The sequence below is a fragment of the Ambystoma mexicanum genome, chromosome 3p (genome assembly GCF_040938575.1).
Source record: "Ambystoma mexicanum isolate Mex_15411 chromosome 3p, UKY_AmexF1_1, whole genome shotgun sequence".
Classification (NCBI taxonomy): domain Eukaryota; kingdom Metazoa; phylum Chordata; class Amphibia; order Caudata; family Ambystomatidae; genus Ambystoma; species Ambystoma mexicanum.
This window is the reverse complement of record NC_090925.1, coordinates 1,176,724,125-1,176,748,548: the sequence shown is the minus strand read 5'-3', so window position 1 is coordinate 1,176,748,548 and position 24,424 is coordinate 1,176,724,125. Positions and strand designations below refer to the sequence as shown.

General features: G+C 47.2%; 1 protein-coding gene across 4 annotated transcripts in view; it reads left to right on the top strand.

The window, feature by feature from the left end:
* MACROH2A1 (macroH2A.1 histone) overlaps positions 1-24,424 on the top strand; it is a 350,602-nt gene that overhangs the window by 110,255 nt on the left and 215,923 nt on the right. For all 4 annotated transcript variants that reach the window (XM_069652584.1, XM_069652583.1, XM_069652585.1 and 1 more), the window contains exon 3: positions 10,223-10,329. In XM_069652584.1, the coding sequence (XP_069508685.1) occupies positions 10,223-10,329 (107 nt within the window). The remainder of the gene's footprint in view (positions 1-10,222; positions 10,330-24,424) is intronic.

Sequence of the window (24,424 nt, the reverse complement as noted above, 5' to 3'; positions counted from 1 at the left end):
AAACTCTGGGCCTGGCGCTCCAGAACTATGACGGGGGCAGCACCCCGATAACCCACCGTTTCCCAGGGAGGAGGCACAAGGGGAAGAGGGGTGTACATCCTTGGAGGAAGCTTCCTTCCCAACTTGTAAACAGCCCCTGGAAAACCAGGAACTGGAAACAAAATCTCCTGCCCCTGAAAGTCTGCTTCCCAAGGAGCAGAGGGGGGGGGGGGGGGGGTAGGAGAAACAAAGTACCCAAACGGACCCATTTTGTGGAGGAGGTACAGGTCTTCCAATTTGAGGGAGAGGGATCCTCAGAAGATCCTGGGAAAAGGATCTTCTCCTTCAGAGATGGGGGGAACTCCTCCCAAGGAAAAATGGGTCCCAAGAGATTCCAATCCAGACTGGGTAGATGTGGAGATTGAGCTGTCGCCGCCCATCATCCTATCCCAGAACCAACAAAACCAAACTTCCCTGGTTCAAACCCATTCGGGTGACTGCCTCCAAAGAGCGGGGGGCTGCCCAGAACCGGGGGAACCTAAAACTGAATCAGTAGACTGGGTAGATGTGGGGATTGAGCTGTCGCCGCCCATCATTCTATCCCAGAACCAACAAGACCGAAAACCCCTGGTTCAAACCCATCCAGGTGACTGCCTCCAAAAAGGGGGGGGCGGCCCAGAACTGGAACCAGGGGAACCAAAAACCGCATCAATATCCAGTTGCAAACTTTTTCTTTCAGATTCCCATGACTCTCCACAGAATTCTGCCCAAATCTCTTCTCTCGCCATGTCCAAAACCAGAAAGTTAGCCCACCAGTTGTCCAAAAATGTGCATTCTGTGCCCCCTTGAGGAGATGGAGGGAAGATACTATGCCGCTGTCCAAGTACAGGGGCAGGGTACAATTTTGGCACTGGTGGACACTGGATCCCAAGCTACCCTTCTGTCCAAAAGGGCCTTTGATGAACTGAATTCAGGTAGGGGGGAGAAGTACCAAATTCCCCTCACCTCTCTTCCTGGACAACTCCAGAACTTTGACCGGAAGGAAATTCCCATCGAGGGGACTGCAGATTTGGACATCAAAATTGGGCGACACAAGGTGAAACACCCGGTCAAAGTAGTGACCCCAGAGGGCACCCCTTGTTTACTAGGGAATGACCTCCTGAGAAGGTTGTCACCCCTAATAGATTGCGTAAACAAGGTCCTCTGGACCCAGACTAGCCGACCAATAAAATTAAAACAGAGTGTCAACCATATTAGTTTAAATGGCACCTGCCACATGGTTGAACAAAAATCTGACCAAATAGAATTTCACTTCCAGAACAACCAAAGTCCAGACGTGACAGTAATAGCAGTAGGACAACAGACTGGTGATGGGGGTGTCCTCTCTATTTCTGAAAATCAACCTTCCTTCCAGTTTAAGGTGGTATTCCACACTGGAAGGAAACACTCTGAAATTCTTTACCAATCCACAATGAGACACTCCCACTCCTATAGTCCAGAAAGATGTGAAATCAGCTCAGAGCCTGGCTGATATTCAGCAAATTGGAGAGCAGTTGTTCATCCCTGTTCAGTTAAATGATGGGAAGGACTCTGTTCTCGCTCGAGTGTGTGTGAACAATGCTAAGAGCTTCATCAGCGAAGCCATGTTCCGCCAACTCCCAAAAGATCCAGCCATTCCCACATTCAAACTGATAGACACATGGGAAATGGATCTGGAAACACCCAATTCGAAACCTCTCCTGCCAAGCAGGTGTATGCTCAAAATCTCCATTGGCAACAAGAGCATAGTCCATAATTGTTGGGTCGTGTGAGACATCACTGCCGCCTTTTACTTAGGCAGTGACATTCTCAATCGCTTTGCCATTAGTTTGGACCTAATAAACTTCAAAGCTTGGTCCCGATTAGCGGATAATCCCATGGGCTTTGATGATCCAGAAAAAGCATTTAGGTCAGCTCAATTGCTACTTTATGCAGTTGAAATTCAGATTAAAGAGGAAGTCACCATCCCAGAAAGGACCCGGCATTTCTCCCTGGAAGTGAAAGTTAAAAGAGGACAAAAATTGAAAAACCCTGATGCTTATATTCATCTAAATGCTTCTCTCCAACAGCAAGGGTTAGGGGTAAACCCAACACCATTAGTCAACATAGAACATGACACCATTCCAATAGAGGTGGATAACAGCGACTTAAAGAGTATTACTCTAGCCGCAGGCACCATTATTGGAATGGCGGTTGATGACCAACATTTCTCCATTGATTTAGGAAATTAACTGTTAGGACCAATCCCCAAGGACTGTTTTGACAGTGACAGTGATGACAATACAACACCAGACGGGATCTTTACCCGGCATGGGGGGAACTTCCTGGTGTACACTTCTTGCCCTTATGGTAAGGAAGATGTGACTTGTGACTTTAGAAGGGATGAGGTGATTTTCCAGGTCCATGAGGGCTGTCTTTCCCACCTGAAGCCTCCAGTCCAAATCAGCACTCTGACCAGGGACTTCTCCACCCAACTGGAGGAGGCCACTGAGATAGCTAAACCAGAAGTCTTTCCAGGCTTCAGGCAGATGGTGGAAGAGAGGGTCAACCTAGCTGATGCCTGTGTGACTCTGGAACAGAAGCAAAAGTTGAAACAAGTTTTCTTGGATTTCCAAGATCTCTTTGCGGTAGACTCATATGACTGTGGTCGCACCGACATCCACACAACAACAATTCCCACGGACCCTGGCATGACTCCAGTGTTTGTGAAACAATATCGCTTGCCTCTCGCATCCATGGAGTCCCTTACTGAAATAATTAAGAACCTTGAGTCCCGGGGAATAATCCGTCCAGTACACAGCACCTTCAATAATCCGGTGCTGGGAATATTGAAGCCAAACGGCCAGTGGAGACTCTGTGCCGACCTTAAGGAGCTCAACAAATGGGTCCATACTTCCCGATGGCCCCTGCCCTACATTGACCAAGGGCTGGCCCAGATTCAGGGGTCACAGATATTCACTGCAATAGACCTGACCAATGGATACTGGACCGTGCCTGTCAGTAGGGAGGACCAATACAAACTGGCTTTCACCTTTGGGGGCCAGCAGTACACATGGACACGAACTCCCTTCCGATACCTCAACTCCGGCAATGAATTCAACATGTTCCTACATAAGGCCATGCCCGACCTGGGTGCGAGGGGTAACCTGGCTTATGTAGATGATGTCCTCATCAAAAGTTCATCTTTAGAAGAACACGTAGCGGAGATCCGTTATGTTCTGACACAGTTGAGGGCCGCCGGAGCAAAACATTCCTTTCAGAAAGCACAGTGGTGTAGAACCGCTGTTAATTTCTTGGGGCATGAGATTACTCCTCAGGGTCTCTGTCCACAAGAAAAGAAAGTAAAAGCACTTCAGAAACTGAAGGATCCCACAACTCTGCGGGAAATAAGGAGCCTCCTTGGACTGACTAATTATAGCAGAAAGTTCATTGAGGGCAACGCAGCGATCACCAGACCCCTGATTCATCTCTTGAAGGGGGGTCAAGTGGGAATGGGGTCCAGAACAATCCGACGCAGTAAGACAACTCAAAAGAAGCCTCTCACAAGCGCCTTGCCTAGCTTACCCTGTCAGAAACAAGGAGTTCTTCCTGGAGACAGGGGTTTCTAATACGTGCTTGACGGCAGTATTATACCAAAAGCATGACAAGGTCAATAAAGTAATCTCCTATGCGAGCAAAAGTTTATCCTCTGTGGAGGAAAAATTCAACGATTGTGAAAAGGCACTCCTGGCAACGGTCTGGGCATTGAAGAATTACCGCCCGTTCATCCAGGGGGAACACATCATAGTGGAGACTCCACACCAGCCTCTGCAATATCTCCAAAGTGACAGAATCCGGGCCGGTAATGTGAGTAATTCCCGAATTACTTCCTGGATTCTGTCAATGCAAGGCTTTCCTGTGGAGGTCAGATATGGCCTAAACAAGAAGAGTCCCCTCGCGCAAGGTCTGGCTGACTTGCATGATTGTGCCAGAGAAAACTGTCTCGAGGACGAAAGTCTAAAAATCAAGGACAACATGGAGGCATACCTTAATTTCCCCCACAAAGTCTTTGAAGAAGACAAGTGTGAGGGAATGCCCACTGTCTATGTGGATGGATGCTCTTACCATGTTGACAACAACGGGGAGAAAGAACTGGTGGCCGGCGTAGGGAATGCATGGGTGAATGAGTCCCCAGAACCCTCCTCTGGGTACAAAATTGGTCCCCGAAGTAGTCAGGTAGCAGAGTTGATGGCTGTGCATCAAGCCATCCTCACTGCTGTCCAACATCAACTCCACGAACTGGTCATAATCACAGATTCGGATTATGTACGGAACGGGTTCGTGGAGCACCTGGTTAATTGTAAAACCAGAGGCATGTTATGTGCTAATAACAAACCCTTGAAACATGGGAAGTTAATCCAAAACATTGATGACCTGGTCACCTCGAATGGGATGACCATCTACTGGAAAAAGATCAAGGGTCATTCCAAAGTAGAGGGACCAGACAAAACTGGAAATGACTTAGCTGATCAGCTGGCCAAAAACGGGGCCATCCAAGGGGATCTAATAGAAATAGAGTCCCTGTTGGGGGAAATCCAGGTCACTGCTATCACTAGGTCCCAGACAAATGCTCACAGTGATCTTTCAACTGCACAATGGAGAACGGAGACCCCTGAATCTAATTTAATTACGCCTCAAAAGGGGGATTCAATAATTGGTAAGTTTTACCAACACATTGAGGACCCTGAGAACTTTCCCCTGACGGATACCGATTACATTGGGAACGAGGGCCTTAGAGTGTTGATGAAATGTCCAAAGATGTTCCGAATCCAAGACGGTTTGTTGGTAAGGAAATCCCAAGCTGGCCATGATCAGTGGGTGGTCCCTACCTCATTCCGAAGCCTGATGTTAAGTCACGCCCATGATGCGGCCACAGCCGGTCATAGGTGGTTTCACACAACACTTGAAATCTTAAGAGAGGTTGCTTACTGGCCACACATGGGGCAGGACCTCGACCAATACTTGAAGGGGTGTCTTGTGTGTGCACAATTTCAGCCATCATCCCTCACACACCGGGCGCCTCTCCAAAAGAGGGGGATGACACTGCCATGGTCAGATCGACTTTGTAGGCCCTGTGATTCGCTCGTCTAGAGGAAACAAGTACATGTTGACGGTTACATGCTTGTTTACCAAGTGGGTGGAATGTCTCCCGGGCCCAAACTGCAAGGCAGAAACAGCAGCTGCCCTGATGATTAACCACATCTTTTCCCGTTTTGGTCTACCTCAAAGGATTGAGTCAGACAGGGGTAGCCACTTCACCAGTGAAGTGATGACAAAGATGTGGGAGATAGTGGGGGTAAAAAGGAAGCTACATATTGCTTACCGGCCAGCTTCTTCTGGGGCAGTAGAACGCTACAACCAGACCATTGTGAGCATCTTAAAAAAGTTTGTGGCAGATTCTGGGCCAAGTTGGGATATCCGATTACCTCTGGTCCTAATGGCCATCAGATCTACCCTGTCATCTGCAACTAAAATGTCACCATTTGAGCTGATGACTGGACGCAAGATGGTGCTTCCCCAGCATTTGCTCTACAGGACCCAAGAGCAGACGTTGATAAATGCCTCCACAACTCGAGTATGTGGAGAATTTAAGGAAACGCCTCCAACATGCTTTTGCCTATGCTCAGCGGAATCTAGAAAGATCAGCTGATAGCATGAAGACCCACTACGACCTGAAGACCACCAGGAAGGAATATAATGTGGGAGACCGGGTTTATCTATACAATTTCCAAAGAAACCAGGCCAAACAGCGAAAATTTTTGCCTACATGGAAGGGACCGTTTGAAATTATAGACAAGGTCTCCCCAGTAGCGTATAAGATCCGCATCCCCAAAGGTAGTCTGTCAGAAGGGGAAGACAAGTGGGTACATATAAATCAGCTAAAGTGTTGCCATCCCAGGCACACTCTGCAGCAACTGGAGGAGTCCTCTGCAATACCAGAGGGGACCGCTCCAGATTAATTCAGTTCCACCCTAAAATATTCCACATATAGCCTATAAAATTCTATGATTCTTGAATATGTTCTTGCCTCCTGATTAAAAAAAAATGTATATGTTCATGTTTTTGACTATAAAATGTATATGCCACCCCACTATATCAATAGTGGGGGAGAAATGTCTATGAATAGGTATTGCCGCTTTTGCTTTATCATCCTAGGAGAGATGAAACCATGGAGACTGACCAAGGAGAACGACCCTGGGACTGGGAGCAAAATCCGAGGGGCCCAGGGTACCGCCCAATATTCCCATCAGGACCGGCGAGGAGAACCGATCGATCCAACCGGATGGAGGAAAAGATGCTGAACTGTGCCATCTTCGGAATTGGAAGAAGATGATGCGGACATACCAGCGTGTGGATCAAAACATCCTTTGCACGCGACTCCACCTCGACTCGAAATCAAAGCGCAGTCGGGCGGGGGGGTTTGTTGGGTGTCCTGACCCACGTTTGGACTATTATGCTGCTACATTTGTGCTGTGGGCTTAGGAAATCCAAGAGGGCGGAAAAGCCCACATTTGCGCCAGAATCCTGGAGAACCGCGCCTTTTTGGCGCACACCAAAATGTTCCCCTGACCTGCCACCCACCAGTGCGAGCGTGATGGGCCAGGAGTGCCATGGGTGAAATGTGTGCCAAAGGAAAAACAGCAGTGCCGGTTGGCTCAAAAAGCGCTTTGCAATCACCTTTTGTTTCTTTGAAATGCAAGCTAAAAATGCCTATTTTAAACATTGCAAGATATTCAAAAATCTCAATGAACACCAGCAGACATTTGGCAGAAGGTAGACTTGTGTGCATACAAAATCTGTGGAAAGAAAGAGCCCAAAACAATGTTTATAACAAAACTGGCTGAGCTGTGGATGTCAGCAGCTGAAGTGAAATTGGACTGAAAGACACTAAAATCTAAATGTTTAAAATAAATGAGTGACCTACTGTTGAGTGTCACATAGTTTGCAACTGTTGAAATGTCATAGTTTTGAACTTAGAATCAGCGTTCTAGCTGCATGTGTAAAAATTGTCAGTATGATTCGAATGTAGAAAACTGGGTACCAAAGTGACATTTAGCTGAACCCGGCTTAAAGAGAGTGAATTCTGCCCGGCAACTACCCCTGACAGGAGTGAACTTGCTCAGCCACTCTTCCCAGGACTGGCTGCATTCTGCTGCCCCTGCCAAAAGGAGATGACACCTCTCTGATTAAATTAGGGGAGGAACACCTGGGGACTACAGGAAACTAAACAAAGCACTGTCCTTGGCCCAGGCAAATGTTAAATTAGGGGGGTCGCAAATGGCTTCTTCTTGGAAGGAATCGGGGAGGGGCACTGCATCTGTGAGCCAGTTGAGCTTGGGGGAAGTGGATAAACCAGAAATTCCACCATGTGCTTTGGAAAACCACACCCCTTTCGGGCCAGAGCATAATTTTAAAAAGATGGATAATTCATAGTGCGGACTTGTAAAAATTATATAAATAACATCATCATTCTTGATTTTTCTGTGCACATTTTAAGAGGTGTTAGGACACTGTGGTATGTTCTTGGGGATAGTAGCGGAAAAAAGGTTGTTACTCCAAATGTATGCATGTTAAAAATCTGACACTTTATCATCTGAAACCCATATCCCTGGTGCACATTTGTGTAAAATCTGGAAAGGTTTAGAGGTCGTTATCTGGATGATAAGGGCAGAATTCTGTCATAAGTGGACACGACATCTTACAAAGACAGGGATCGGATGGTTTGGTGCTACAGAAAATGTTAACTGGACATATAATATTAGAAAAATGGTTGGTACATAGATAAATATGTATTTGGATCAGAAATAGATTTGTGTGCAATTTGACAAGGGGAGGATCCTCTGACCATAAACCTACCTCATCACTCTGACTCACAACCCAGTTTCCCCAATCAAGGGAGAGAGGAGGAACTGGCCAATGATAAGTTGAGAGGGTTGGGCATAGAAGATGAGCCGACCCTCCCACTTTCTAAACACCTAAAAGGAGACTGTGCAGGACAGATAGGGACATTCGCTTCCCACTTCAAGCTGATTGCTTGCGGAGCGTTTTGCCAGAAGACACCAGATCCAGTACTTAGACTTCAAATCCAGACAGAGACCAGAACTTTGAATTCAGAATGTGTCAGCAGGCCTCCAAATCTTTTGCAAACTGATTCACCCCAGACTTCCAAGGGGCACATCAGAGTAAAACAGCCGGGCTGAGCTGTTTGATTCTGGCCTAAAACCCTGTGCCAGAAACACCCAGAAAGCAGTGCTGTACCCGGAACCAGAGACCAGACCGCCATGCAGCGCCAAGAACTTTTGCCAGAACCAGAGATCCAGACTGCTGTGCAGTGCCGCTAGCAGAGCTGACCCAGATCGCTGTGAGCAGAACCAGGCAGAGACTGTCGGTGGCGAAGTCGCATTCCTGTCCAAAATATAGTGTGAGTACCGCCAGAACTGTGCAAAACCCAATCTCTTAGTTTAAAATAATCTAATTCAAACTATTTTAACCTATTGAGAACTACATCCTAGAAATCTTGTGTTCCTTCTGTGATCTCAAACCTGAAAACTGTCATCTGTCATTCTGAGCTTGACTTTTCTTTTGAGAATCTACCTTCACGAAATCGTCCGTATCTCCGGAACCGTTTGTCCTAGGAACAAAATATTTAAGCTAAGATTCTGGGCTTTCCAACGAACCCAGAACCGACTTTCTATTCAGTATACTTTTTCTGTAATCGCGCTCGACGCACTCGGAAAAATTGCCGCGAATTGCGATTTGGCTCAATTTCTTCACTTGGCAAAATAGCAGCTCCTTGCTTTCCTTTGCTGAAATTCGTTTGCCACCTGACAATCATTCATAGAGCATTGCTAAAGTGATCCTGAACTAATACAAAGTAGCTGTCACCCACCCTGAACCTCTAGAGGGAATTAAAATAATGTTAGCATATTTTTCCCTTCTTTGCATACTACCTTTTAAAGTACTTTGCCTGTGTTTAAAATCATCCCTGTTTCTCTAAGCTTGCTAGGGGGAAACTGAATTCGTATTGTACTGTGGTTAGATTCCTGAAGACTGTGTGTGTGTCACTTCCACCTCCTTACATTGCATAGAGGGGGGGGGTGAATTGCCAAAAGGGGAAACGTGATTATATTATGTATTGCTGAAATCATATCAAGTTTATTCCTGTGTTGCTTCTTTTCCACCTTGCATTTCCTTGTACCATATAAAGCATTCTCAGCTACCTTATTCTCTATACTACTCCTAAGTAATTACCCAGTGTGCTAGTATCACATCATCCATTGTTGATCACTCACTGTCATATGTCTAAGTGTGATATCAATTAGTAATTTATTATAAAAGTGTGATATATATTTAAAAGGTTTATTTGAGAATTATATATATATATATATATATATATATATATATTTTTTTTTTTTTTTATATATGTATATGTTTATTTAATTCTCAAACCTTTTAAATTTGCAAAACAAACTTACTTCTTGGCTCAGTGGGGTCAGGGGAATTCTAAGAGAGGGGTGTTATATAAGGGTTGTCATCCAGAGTACACAAACTGGATATAAACATATATAAATAAGGGCTTCCCTTGAGCAATCCCAGACAAGGCACTGACTTAGTGGGACTGCTTGATTCGAGTCTTTAACACTTACTTGAGGATGCTTTCGTGAGTGGGGCAGTGTGATGCCTGCTTCTCCTTCTCCCTTTCTGGGCATTTATCAGTAAACCTATGTTTCCTATGCAGTAGGGGAGACTGTTGGTAGAAATGATTTTTCACAGCAGGCTGGGGATGAAGTGGGGGCCTGTGGAAATCCTTTGTATACCCTCTTTGGGGCCTGAATCATGGATCAGTAGGTGATCCCAGTCTCACAGGCTACTTGTTTCCTCCAGTATCCAGCGTGTGACATTGTCACGATCTTCAAAATGTCTGAGCTCTTTGAAGCCATCAAAAGGAGGTTTGTTGGTGCTATATAACATAGCCAAAGAAACATAACTGCCAAATTACTGTCTGTGGACCTGGATATCTAAAAATTCATTAACATGTGTTTCCACGGTGCTAGCAGGCGATGATTTCAAATTGAGACAAAATATATCGTTAAGAAACTGATAGGAGCAGAATTAAATTGTCAAATGTCCTCGCTAATGTACTTTTTCATGTTTTTCGTGTTAGCGGAAGTTTTGGAATTGGCTGGAAATGCTGCAAGAGACAACAAGAAAGGGCGAGTTACTCCAAGACACATCCTACTTGCCATAGCCAATGATGAAGAATTAAATCAGGTAAGCCGTAGTTCACTTTCACAACAGAATGCTTCAGTAATTGGTATACATATCTGCTGGGTGTTGGATTTGTTCATGCCTTTTTCAAATGTATTTGACGTTTTGTTTGCTGCTTTGGAGCCTCCTTTAGTAGTGTTTGAGTGGAAGTAGCTGCACTTGTTTTCTGTTACTTTGCTCAGTTGTTTTTGTATCATTCAATATGGAATGCCTCAAAAGAAACTATCCAATAACAAAACAAAAAAACATTAAGGCTTCTCTGTACATGAGTGAGAAAATATTACCAACTAGAACCATAGGTCAGTCCCTTAATGTGTCCGTCGATGCTATCATGCACTGGTTTGACATAATTAAGTTCTAGGTATCGGAGGGTTCAAGCAGTGGCATCCCTTCCCTAGAAAATAGTAGATTGACCATTGAGCTGTATTGGATTATTGTAGTTTGCGGTTCTCTGTAGCACTGAATTCACTGATGTTCTGGAGGCGCCAGTAGGGAAGCTATATATATCTGCGTAATGTGAACACTTTGTTATATGCCATGCTTTTGAGGTGCAGCAGTAGTTTGGGTTTGAGGCAGCCAAGCACAGTTATAAACGAAGTGCATACAAACATGAAGATTTGTTCACAAAGGATGGCATTGTCAAAAGAAAAACGGACAAATATGAGATGTATTGGGATCAAAGTGACTTAAAAACAGAAAATAAATATAGAAATAGGAGAGCACTGCTGGGATGAAGAGGGGGAGAGTTATCAATATGAGAGGGTGGGGAGGCTTACTAGCACGTGAGACACTAATGAGGCCTCATGTGAGTCTTGCAGGTAGTTTTGGTGGCCACATCACCAGTGGCTCAAATTTTGCCCAAGCATACAGTGCCATAACAATACATCACATGGGAGGGTTCACAGCGTTCTAAGCAAATATCCTGAAGACTGCCCTAGAGCAGTGGTTTGTATTGCCCACTTGCCTACTGCACATGTTCATTTTACATCATGATGCCTGGTTGAAAACTATATATTGCCTCAGGAGAGCATTTGTCTTCCCCTACTTGGAGCTCGATCCCCCAATCATGCGCCGAGCATGCAGTCTGTTGCATAGCTTGGACTTTTTCCCTCCTAAGACTGAACCTTTTAGAAATTTGTGTTTTGGTGGTTGGAATTGGATGGTGAACACTGCCGCTTTCTCACCGTATTTAGACGCTGTGTTGGGCAACAAGTTGACCAGTGTGTAGACTTTTTTTACAACAAGGCGCAGGATCATGGATCACGTCACATGGAGTTTTATCCCCTTGTGCCCTTAAAGAAATGCCCAGTCTAGCAAGCCATAACCTTGAACATGGCCTTACGAGAACACGCTTGCCTGAATATGAAAAATCGGAGTTGCAGTAGCGTTGACACTCGGGCGACAATCTGGTTGGCCCTTTCTCTATGCACCCCATCCCCTGCAGCGACATGTAGAATTATGTTCCTTTGAAGACGGTAGCGAGAGGGAGCATTCTATAGTATGTCCTTGCTTGAAGATCGCTACCCGCTGAACTATGCAGTGTTCAAAATGTTCAGTGAGCCATACAACAAGGCACCCCCTCCACTATGTTGCCAATGCACTGTTGCAGGGCTAGGTTGGGCTGCCTTGTTCCAGACTTGTGGGTCTGTTTTATGAATTCCCTAAGCACAAAGGTCACACAATAAAGGCATTCTGGCACTCGAGTAGATTGAGCTTCTCTATTTGTAAATTTCGTCATGGTCCGTCTTCAGAGATTTTGTCTAAAAAGCCAGGTGATGGGTAATGCCTCTGGTTTCAAGTGGCAGTGTACTACATTTTTGCTGCTAGAAAGGAATGGGAATTCCTTTCTGTCACTTGCAATGGAGTCTAGGCGTGATCAGCTGGAGTTACTTTCTGTCGCTTGCAATGTATTCAATACATCATCAGCAGAACTGTGGCTGAGGAACGAAGTGATCAGATTGGATTATCGGCGTGGAATCTGTCTGCCATAAAGGCATCATAAGTCCCTTCCATTGCGATAAGGGAATTCAACTAAATAGCATGCAGTTTAGGAGGATTACCTTCCACGTGAGACAGAATTCAAAAAGGGGAAAGCTTTCATCCTTGTTCTGCGCAAGGTTAATGATAGGGGTCTGTTAGTTATATAGCGCTTACGCCTAAGCGCTGTGCACAGAACATATTCACATACATCATGGTCATACCAACCGAAGTTCGTACTCATTTATCGATCTCGGAAGGATGACCGGAAGAGTTGGCCTTTGCCAGAATTCAAACCTGCGACCTGCAGATCGCAAATAGATCGTAGCAGCAAGCGCTCAACCTGCTGAGCTATCTTACCAGCTGATGACCCAGGTACTCCTTTTCACTTGTTGAGTTACACAAGCGATCAAATCTCAAGCCCTTAATCGCTCTCCTGGCCCAGATGGGATTCCTGCAGACCTGTACTGTGATTTAGTGGAGCTGTGTGGGCCGTTACTAACCATTCTATTTAATGCAGTGATCACCACCCAAACCATACATACTATTTGGAGAAGGTCTACTATTGTCCTGACTTTTTAAAAGGCTGACAGATCCTTACCGGCCCCATATAGGCCCATCTCCTTATTGAACACTAATTTTAAGATGTTTGGCAGGTGTTTATTGACCTAGTTGGGCCAATGGGCAGTTGTTAACAATATACTTGAGGACTCTAATCCTCATTGGGAGATTCATGGAGGGACCAAGAGGCCCCACAATGCTTTTGGAAGATGGTGCCATGGGTATTTTTGAACAGTACTGGCCCCCCAGTTGCCCATAGCGAGTTCAGTGGGATGTGCTTTCCATCCAGCGTTGGGGAAAAGGAATGTCTGATTCCATGACAAAGAACCTGGGATCTAGATTAAAGTCCTATTTACCTTCTGTTTCCTCGCTTTTTCATCCGGGTTGGGATCCTTACTAGAACTTTACATGGCCTGGACCATAACTACAAAGGCGCCAATCTTGGTAGTCTACACTGCCTGCTCCAATTAAACTTTTTCACCACCCTCTGTCCCAAGTAGGTGACATACATGGGCCCTTTTGCTATTTGCATTCTTGGTTCTTTCACTGTGCGTATACCCCAATATCTCTCCCGAAGGGATGTTTGAATATAGCGTTAACCCCCTAGTTCCAAGGGCTGAAACAGAGGGGTTATAGCCCGAGTGAAGTGGGGGCCTATAACGAGGGCACCGGGCCGTTACACCCCGTTCCAGCCCTTGGAGCGGCAGGGGGGGGGGAGGAGAGGAATCGCTATTAACACCCCAGGTTACGAAAGCGGTAACCCGGGGTGCTTAAGAAAATTGTATTTTCATTCAACGGGACGCCGCGCACGTCCCATTGACTGAATAAAAATACTTAACCAAAATGACTGCCATGGTTATAGGAGGCGGGGCTCGTACAGAAGCAAGATGGCAGGCCGTGGCAGGTGACAATGCCTGCATCTTCCATGGAACGCATGCTGAGATTACAGGTTACAGCCCGCAATCCGATTGGCCGCACCCCGTGTGCCAATTGAAGTGATAAGATCAGACCGGAGGGGTCCTAGTTCAAAGGCCTGATTCCAGAGGTAATTCCAACACCTACAGTACCTATGCCCATGCCTTTTGGTTTGGAAGCGATGGCCACGGTCCACACTCAAATTGCAGCCCGGCTCTGTATAGCATACAATTGGGAGACTTGACCCAGCAGCTGCAGTCTCGCACTCTGCAGCCTTTGTTGCTTGGAACTCCTTGTCACTAGGTTGATGCAGAAATCTGAACAATGTACAGGACCTGTAGTGAAGGACCTGTTTAAGGATAAGTACCGCCACTCAGTGCACAATTAAATAAATGCCAGCACGCCAGGATGGCTATACATCCGGACGAGCAATGGCGTTTTATCCACAGCGATAAGAAGCAAGAGAAAGTGGACATTACCATACATTGTTATGTGCTGATTAGACGTGTGTTCGAGGGAAACGCAAACCACCTTTGTTTTAGGCAATGCAATATAGAGACATTGGGCACTGTGAGGGAGGGCCCAATATCATGCTACACTGCTGTAACTTGGACTGGCAGGTCTCAAAGGGCACTTGGGCATGTTAAAAAATGTTTCCATTTCCATTGTGTTCTCACTTGAAATAGAAAAAGGTTGTTTTCATTGTGAATCTCTTGAAAATTGAAAACGACCATTGAGCACAAACTGCTTCTGCTGGAAACGTTTAAGTAACGGTTCACCACTTCCACCCCCCGATAAACCCTTTACCAGGCTTGCCTTGCCGCATTCTTAAAGGGCAAATATTCATGGGTCACTTGACATGAGGGAGCGGTTGAACATGCCTAGCGCTGCAAGTGGCTATTGTAATATGGAAAAAGGTGTTCTCTGTCCCATTTATCAACAACACATTGTTACTTGGGTTACTATGAGCGAGACTCTAAGTCTGGCAGTGCACCTGCTTGCCTAGTCCAATTCGATGGCCGTGGTCCTCCTCAAGCTGCTGGTCTCAGTGTCTGCCCTTGAAAAGCAAGAATAAGTGATTGGACGTTGCTCAAAATGTCTTGACGCCTGGTAGTTGTTTACCCCATACTTCATTGTGTCTGCCCTATCTTGTCTCTTGTCTGTCGGCCACTCTCTTAATGTCCCCCAAGGCTGCCCTTCCCGGTAGACTCGTGTTGTTGGGCCATGCTCGGTCCGGTGGCCACAGGATTAACATTGTTGGTTTAGTGCATTCAAATGAGATTTATCGAGATAGCTCGCATTTTTTTTGTCCCCTATGAGTCTTGTGCACTGAAATGCCAATGAAGTCTTGTTTATTTTTTTTTCAAGTACCCCATAGACTCTTCACTCCAGGCAAAGTAAAGTCGGGTTTGAGGTAGGTGTTATTGCCGCAAATAGGACATTTGAAACGTGTTTGTCAACCAATTATGGGGAATTTAATCAAATACAATACAGAATACACTATTATTTTTTAAGCTTGTTCTGTACGAACACAAAATTGTGTTCATCTTCAAAACTTGAGTGAAACCTGATTTGGATACTACGAGGTGTGATATTAACACAAAGAATATTATTATCATTACAAAGGGCCTCATTACGACCCCGGCGGTAATCGCCCGTCATTACCGCCATGGCGTAATGAGCGTTTACGCCGTGGGACGATGGCGTAATGAGCGCCACATTACGACCCATCGCGCACGAGCATTACGCCATGGCGGCAATGCAATTAACGCCATTGCGGAAAAGGCCCCTACCGGCATCGTTAAGCGAGCAAGGTGCACTTCCGCCACCGTAAGTAGCGGCCACCGTAAGTAGCGGCGGCCGTAAATAGCGGCGGCCGTAATTAGCGGCGGCCGTAAAAAGTCGAACCGGAAATAGCGTCATCGCGCCGGAACGGGAAACAGCCCGTCGGCCATCTTGAAAAACACAATCCATCGCCATCCTACCAAACAACACCAGACCCAACCCTGACACATGTCCCAACCAACCAACCACCCACCCATCCAAGTACCCGAAAATGCCTAAATCTGTGAAAAAGGCATGTGACCGCCAGCGCCAGGAGAGATTCAGCCGGGAGGAACTCTGCATGCTTGCGGAGACCCTGCAAGACAACGCAGGTGTCGTTTTCTCCCCGGACATGACCAGGACAGCGATCGGGAAAAAGAAGGCCATCTGGGCCCTGGTGGCTGAGCGCGTCAGCGCGGTGGGGACCGTACCCCGCACCCCACAGCAGTGCAGGAAGCGCTGGGATGACCTACGCATACGGGTCAGAGCCGTCATCTCAGCAAACCGCAACCTTGCCCTGGGTACCGGTGGAGGGTCGGAATCCCCCCTGAAACTCCAACCGTGGGAGGAGATCTGTGCAACCACGATTGGCATGGAATCCATTGAAGGCGTTGGAGGGATGGAAAGGGGAGCCCCGACATCAGGCGATGAAGGTAGGTGCCTCAAACAAGACATGCCATAGTCACAGCAGTCCAATCATGTGTAGCACAAGGTTGCCCTAGAGTGTAAATGCAACACATATCAACACTGCCCATAGCCACATGCGAGCACCACCCTGCATACACTGCTGGCACCCGCATACCTGCATCCACATACCACACCAAAAGGAGACAACCTGCATGGCACTGCCTGAAATCTTCCTCATCCACTGACCACAATAATGTCAAACATTTCATTCCAAAGTACGCAGACCCATCAATAACGCCCTCCCTCCTTTGCTCCACCACAGGCACAGATTCACACCCAGAGGAGCAGGACACCCCTGCGCCAAAGAGAGCCAAGAAGGCCATCAACAACGGCCCTGCACCCTCAACCTCAGCTGCAGTGAGGCAGACCCCACAACAAGCAGGTCCCACTGCAGGCATACCGGAGGTCCCACCGGCAAGCACCCCTGTTGGCAGCAGGCCAGCAGCAGCTGCTCCACCTCCACCGACATTGCCTGCCACAGGAGGCAGGGGGTCAGCGGCCAGCAGCAACATCGGGGAGACAGCTGCAACAGCTGCATGTTCAGACTCGGACATGGAGCACGAGGTCAGAAGCCCCACTGACCTACTACATTCCCCCTGTTTCTCAGACGCCAGCCCCCATGAGGGTCACACACAAGGGCACACAGAGGTAGAGGAGTGGCCATCCACCCCATGCCCTGTCCACACTCCACAGGAGGGGAGCAGCCCCTCCATCACTCCACCAGCACTGGCCATGGGCCAGCACGGCCAGCAGTCCCTCCAGGACATCACTCAACGGCAGCATCAACTGTCCGCAATGCTGGATGAGCATGCCGCGGAATGTGTGGGGGCTAGGTCTAGCATTGAACAGGCCACGGAGACCCTAAGGGCCGAAGTGGCGCAGAGCACTGCCACCCTGAGGGATGCCATGCAGGCCATGTCCAGGGACATCTGTGCAGAACTTGCGGCCTTGCGTCGTGCGGTCACTGGCCTCACCCACACACGACAGGACGTGCATGCACAGGGGCAGCCAGGGACATCCTCCACTGCCAGTTCTGCGCAGAGCAGCCCCGTGCGACGTTCCGGTCGTAACCTGCGCTCCACAGCCAGGGGTGCCCCGGGGGCCGGGAGAGGGGGCTTGTAACAGCCTGTGGCCACTGTCACAGGCATCTGTTGACACCTAGAGGGTGTGTGTTGGGGTGTGCAGGGGGGAGGTGGGAGGGGGTGTGTTGGGGTGTGCAGGGGGGAGGTGGGAGGGGGTGTGACACGACAGTTCATAGTTTCAATACACTTTATTCTTTCAAAAAATGAAATGTGTGGACATTTTCATTGCGTATGTGTGCTTTATTGGTGTACAGTCCACAGTGTGCATGTCCCAGAGACACACAGTGCCCCAAGTGCAGTCTCCATGTGATAAACACCAGCCGTGTGTGCTAGAAGCAGTGGTCGATGATACTTTGGCGCATTGCACGCCCCTCCTGTGCATCGCCTCCTCCATGGGGTGCCGCCCCATCTGCACCCTCCTCATCCTCATCGTCAGGTGGTTGCAGTTCTGCGTCAGGGGGCAGGGGTACATTCCGTCTGACGCACATATTGTGTAGCATGACACATGCCATGACGATCTTTGCCACCTTCTCATGGCCATACAGGAGTGCGCCACCAGACCTGCTGAGGCTTCGGAACCGTGCCTTCAATAGTCCGAATGTCTGCTCTATGACCACACGAGTACGTGTATGTGCACGGGTGAAGTCCTCCTCGTGCTGGTTCTGCGGGTTCCGGACTGGTGTAAGGAGCCACCTCTTCAGGGGATAGCCTGCATCACCTGTATGTAGGCGAGAATGTATGTGTCAGTCATGTTGTCTGATCAGAAACATGGTGTTCCGCCATGGCTCGCATCCAACTGTTACTTTGGCTCACTTCTACATGCACTGATTGATTCACACAATGCAACCAGTATATGCTCATGGCTCCCATGGCCTGTTTTGCATGCCATCACCCAATGTATGCAGAGGGGTTGTGTGCATTGTGAGTGCCCATCCGCTGTCTCCGTTCTCTGTGTTACTCACAGCCAGGTGGAGTATGCATCATCCCCCCCCCTTTCTGCCAGGTGGAGTATGCATCACCCCCCCCCCTTTCTGCCAGGTGGAGTATGCATCATCCCCCCCCCCTTTCTGCCAGGTGGAGTATGCATCACCCCCCCCCTTTCTGCCAGGTGGAGTATGCATCATCCCCCCCCCTTTCTGCCAGGTGGAGTATGCATCATCCCCCCCCCTTTCTGCCAGGTGGAGTATGCATCGGTACGTCATTCACCTGCCCACTTCCATGACATTGGACTCACCGAGTAGCCAGGATCTTGGGCCTGCATGTCGCTCCATGTAGCGTGGTATTGTGGAGTTCCTCAGGACCAGTGAATCATGGGTTGATCCGGGGAATCGGGCACAACAATGTGTGATGATCTTGTTGGAGTCACAGACCATTTGCACGTTGATTGAGTGGAACTGTTTCCGGTTGCGGTACGGTACCTCCATGGCACGTGGAACCACCAATTCCACATGGGTGCAGTCGATGGCACCAATGCAACCGGGTATGCCGGCTAGTGCATGGAAACCCACTTTGGTGTTTGCAATCTCCTGGGCAGTCCGTGGTAATGAGATGTGGTCGTCTGTGTGCTTGAGGAGGGCATCGAGCACTTGGATGAGTGTTCGTGAGAATAATGGTTGTGAAATGCCATGCAGGTGCCCCACTGTGTGCTGGTAGGTGCCTGTGGCCAGGAAGTGGAGTACAGACACTACCTTTAGTAGGGGGGGGATGGCGGTTGGACTTTCTATCATGCTGACGATGTCGTTGTGTGTCATGTCTACGATGGCGGTGATGGTGTCCCGGTCCAAACGGTACAGGGTGTGGATCTGCTCAGCAGTGAGGTTGAATAGATTGGTTCTGATGCGTGGGATTGGGGGCTGCCTGCGTGGTGGCACTGGCTGTGCTGGTGGGGCTTGCTGGGCCTGCCTTGCCCTCCTTCTCCTCCTCTGTGCTGCCTGTTGTTGTTGTTGTTGTTGTTGCTGTTGTAGCACATGCATTGCTATCAGGTCCTCCAGCCCCAACATTGCTAGTCGTATTGGCATCATTGTGGAGTGTGACTGGGTGTGGGAAGGGGTGGGGTGTGCTCTTTTTGTGCTTCCCTGAGTCTGTATTGCCTTCACCTGTGCTGTTTCTGTGCACCTGTGGCAGCTGCATTCACTTAACATGGCCCTTTACGGTTGGTTCGCGATGGCGTTATTTGCACCATGGCGGTAAGGTACTTAACGGGCTGGTTGATGGCGTTAGGTGCATGTCCGCTTGGGTCGGCATTTGCGTGCCTTTCCGCCATGGCGTTAAGTACGGTGTGGCCGGTCGCGTGCGCGCACCCTTGGCGCAGTTAGCGCCAGCGTTAACTACGATGCCGCTAATGGCATCGTAGTTAACGGTCACGGGTCATGATCGGACCTGGCGGAAAACGATGGCGGTAACCATTTACCGCCATCGTTTTTCACTTAGCGCCAGGGTCGTAATGAGGCCCAAAGAATATTATCATTTTGTTTTTTCAATGAAAGAATTTTTTTGAGAGCATCAACATTCTTGGATTGGTTCCATTTTTCTTTCCTTCATACTATGAATATGGACTCAAGCTAAATACTATTAATTGGATGCTTATTTTGACTCACCCACGTATATTTTTATAAAATTATTGAAGTTGGCGCATTTGAGTAACATTTTCTCATATCTCTATTCGTCTGCAACTTGTTTGTGTAGTAGCCACACAATTCTATGGGAACCACTCATGCTGACAACGTTTTCTTCTTAAACGAGTAGCAAAAACAACTTCTCAAAAAACCAATAGAGCTGTCGCCAAGGGAGAGCTTTGCTGGCTTCAAATATCCCCTTTTTTTTCAAATCTAGCATCTACCTTAATTATAGCCAGTATTCCCTTGCAGCACGGCTAACTGGTGTGTGTATGTATTGTGTAGCCTTCAAGCACATAATTGTATCTGTTAACATAATGTAATGGTGGTTATCAGTAAGACCCTAAGCTTCATTAATATGAAGGCACGATACGATCATTCAACAAACTTGCATCACCTAGTATTAAACACGCGTGTTTCTTAAACACACTTCATAGATGGCTTTGGATGTGAATGTTACGCTGCTATCGCATCCGCGTGCACGTCACGATAATGGACTTTGTTTTGCACTATGTTTGGTGGTGTACCTAACTAAAAAACACTGAATGACACATTGGCGTAATTACATGGTCAAGTGTTTGTTATTCAAAGTTTGGCCATGCACAATTCACGTAAGTAAACGCATCTTTCTGTTTCTGGGGGTGGTAATAGAGCGGGGGATTGTATCATATGCACAATGATCATTGGGATAAGGTGAAGGGTGATGTAATGATAAAAGCTTAACTCTGCAGGTCTAATAGGTGGCCAGGGATTGGAGTAGGCAGCAAAGTGTGATCGACCCAAGCTTGCATGCTCTTTCAGCGCGGACGGACGGTGAGGGGGCATACCCTGTAACCTTTCGAAGAAAGACACACTTGTACCAAACTGAGGATGAAATGACATAGTGTTTTGCTTTTCAATGTGTGTGTTTTCTGTTTCCACATAGAACACTGCCTGGCAATTACTTAATTCTGTGGTGGACTCTCTCCAGGGCTGCACGTGGGAGATCCACTCTGTTGAGAGTCTTGGAGGTTTACTTCATGTTTTTCCTTTCATTGCGCCATCCGTAGAGTGCATCCAAGTTGTCATAGAGCCTTGAAAGTAATATTTGTATGTATTTTAATTCATATATGTGTGTATATTTGTTTCTGAGGCTTGTGGATCTGCTTAGAATCACGTGCTTTGCATAGGCCGACATCTAGTGGTAGGTGAGGGGTATTGCACATGGTGTTTTCGAAGTTCGAAAAGGGACATTGACTGGGCGTTTGTAATATTATCCTGAGTGTGATGTCACGCGTCAAGGTCCCACAGATTGTTTTTTTTTTCCACCATTGTGGTCAGACAGAGTCTGTAGCACTATTACTTTTCAGAGTTAGTTATTAATTATAACTTTAACTTCTTCTGACGATCGCAGTTCGACTCACATTTCGATGAACATACTGAAGACCTTCCAACTGCTGAATCTGGTGAATCCTTTGACTCTTCGACAGGCTTCTGCCGACACCAGTCTTTGGCTTTGCAGTAGGGAGAGTGGGGGGGGACTGATTACCTTTATAAAGAATGCATACTTCCACTTCCCATATATACTGCCTTTGTCTGGCTGCCTTTTCACAAAAATTTTGCAGTGGAGAGACTCATTTTAAATTCTGTCTTTCTTGCAACAGAAAGTACCAGTGGTAAGACACCCATCGAGTGTGCAACCAAGGCTTTCCCCGAGACCACCCAGAGTGGTGTCGTGCAAGTTATTTAGGCCCCAAACTCTTAAAGAACGACTCACCACACTGTGATGGCCAAGTCTGAGACCGCAACTGGCACCTTTTTGGGAGTTGTACCTGGAAGGCCAAGGCAGTGGTGGCTCAGTTTCGGAAGCCGAATATTTTTCAAGGGAACCTTACGTCTCCCATGTGTCCGTCCCAGCCCTGAAAGGCAGTCGCAGCACGATGCTATGGGGAAGATTACTGGGCACAAAGACACTCGCACACATCCCCGAGCCGTTCTTCACCGGATGCATCGAAAGAAGACTGCACGCCGGCGAAAGGCATATCACGGCCTACCGACCATAAGCCCTCTGCGCTTCCACACCCGCGTCTAGCGCAAGGCGAAAACACTGAACAGGCGCCAGTGGATGTGCATCAAAGTCCCTCAGTGGATGTTTCACAAACACTGAAACACGTGTCGAAATCCCACACAACTCATTCTAGCAAGGAAAAACACATAAAAAGTCTCAGGAACATATCTTTCACACACCTACTCTCCCAATAATGGTGCCAGAATATACTAGGACTACCTCCCCTTTATCTCAATCCCTTCAAAAGAAAAGGCATAGGGAGGACCCTGAACCTATTGTGTTCCCTCTACCCGAAACACGCCAAGACCGGTACCTGGTCTAAAGAACGTTTTCAAGGACACTATGAACAATGTCTCTTCCTTAGTAACTTTTATGGAAAAGTACCCAACTAGTCAAAAGACCATATACTTACAAATGGGGCAGCCTTTAGCTAAATGCCCAAGGCGTCCGCCTTCTCCCACACATAATATTGGGGACATTGCTGAGCAAATTTACGTTGACACTCAAACTTCTCAATCAAGATCTGGGGGATGTAGATGATGTGTGGTATGATAATCCAGATGATCCCGATCACTATGATCCGGATGAGAGCGGGCAGGTTTCCCCCCCATTGATGATCAGTTTTTATTCAATGACTCGTTAAAAAGGGCTGCGCATTATTTTAATATTCAAACTAAGGAAACGGTGGAAGACACTGATTTTATAGATTATATTTTAAATGAGAGGAAAGCCATCAGACTTTTACTCTCTTGCAGTCCATAAAAAAGAGAATTGCCCCATCTCTTACTGCACCTTCACTTAATCATACAGTTAACCCCAGGAAATATTTTCTTTTTTTTTTACGGCTTTTACACCTTTTTGGCCTTCTCCTTCAGACCCTCTTTACACTAGAGGGCATGTTAATATTATATACCCTGGGCAAGAGAGTGACCACCTCTGGGACATATTTGACACGCATAGCAAACAATACTACTTTGCCTGCAATTTATAATAATACTCAGTGGGATGAAATGCCTAACAACTCGTCCCCCCCAAACCAGTTAGGTCCCACCTAGTCAAAATCTCTACGGAAGGTAAACAAGTAGCCCAGAATATTTTTCAAAACACTCTAGATTCAGCAGAGACTTCTGGTAGAGTGATAGCTGAGGGCACCTTGCTCAAACACCATTCATGGCTTCGGGATTCAGGGTTCAAACCCGAAGCTTGGCCGCTTTAATAAATATGCCTATTGAAGATTGTCCTCTTTGGCAAGGCAGTAGGCAACCAGTTGCAGACCACCAAAAAGGAGCATGAAACCTTAAAAACACCAGGGCAGATTTCTAATAAACCCTTCATCCATCGAAGCACCTTCAATGCTTAGAGTTTATTTCATAGCCAGAGCTTCATAAGGGCCTCGCAGTCTAGCTTTGGAGCCTCCTTGTCTTCTTGGTGCATTCCCCAAAGCCAATACTCCTCCTTTCAAAGCAGTCAACAAAGAGGGTTTAGGAGAGTTAAAGGTCTAGAGGCTCTACTGCCCCCTTCACCAAATGTTGCTCCAGTCCACATACCCTCCCATTCTTCCCCAGTAGGGGGGGTCGCATAACATCTTTTCATGCACACATGGGTGGGGATAATGTCAGATCGATGGGTGCTAACAACCATGGCCAAAGGTTATTCAGTATAATTCATAGAAACGCCTCACCACCGCCATCCTCCTCGATCAAGAAGAATGTCGTCAGAACACCACTTGAATTTACAAGAAGAGTTTTTTTTAATTTTATTTGAGTGCTTGACATTACAACAGAAACCCTAGCTTAACTTAATGGCAGTGTAGCAATGGGTGGGCCGTGCCTTGATTGCAGGCCCCAGAAGTACAGTGACTGTAACATGTTATTACAAATAGATCTCAATGACGGTGTGTGGGGCATTCTGCCCGAGGAAGATGACCGCAGAGAGGGAAGGGAAGAAGGAGACAGAAATCAAGGAATACATTGCATACAGATGGGGCGAATTAGGTGTCATGCTGGGTTGATGCCATATAATCACGGAAGGGTGGGGCCATATATCCTGGGGCTTGCTGCTTTTGGGCTCCTCCATGTTGGATGCCCATGAAACTGCACACAGCCATTGTGTCACTGTTGGGCAAGTAGGGAACATCCACAGTGGTAGTTATCAACGAGTAGCTAAGAGCATACAAATGCTTACAAGTCTATACTGGCGGCACTGTAAACCATTGAATGTATGAAACGTACAATTCAGCAGGGTGGGGTTCAATAGTATCATTCAACATATTCAACATTTGTGACATAACCTCGCAGATCCCATACCAGTAGCCATTTAGTTTAGGCCAGCTCCAGAGCACATGGAGGTATTCCACTTTGTGTGATATCTGGGGCAGAACTGGGTGTGTG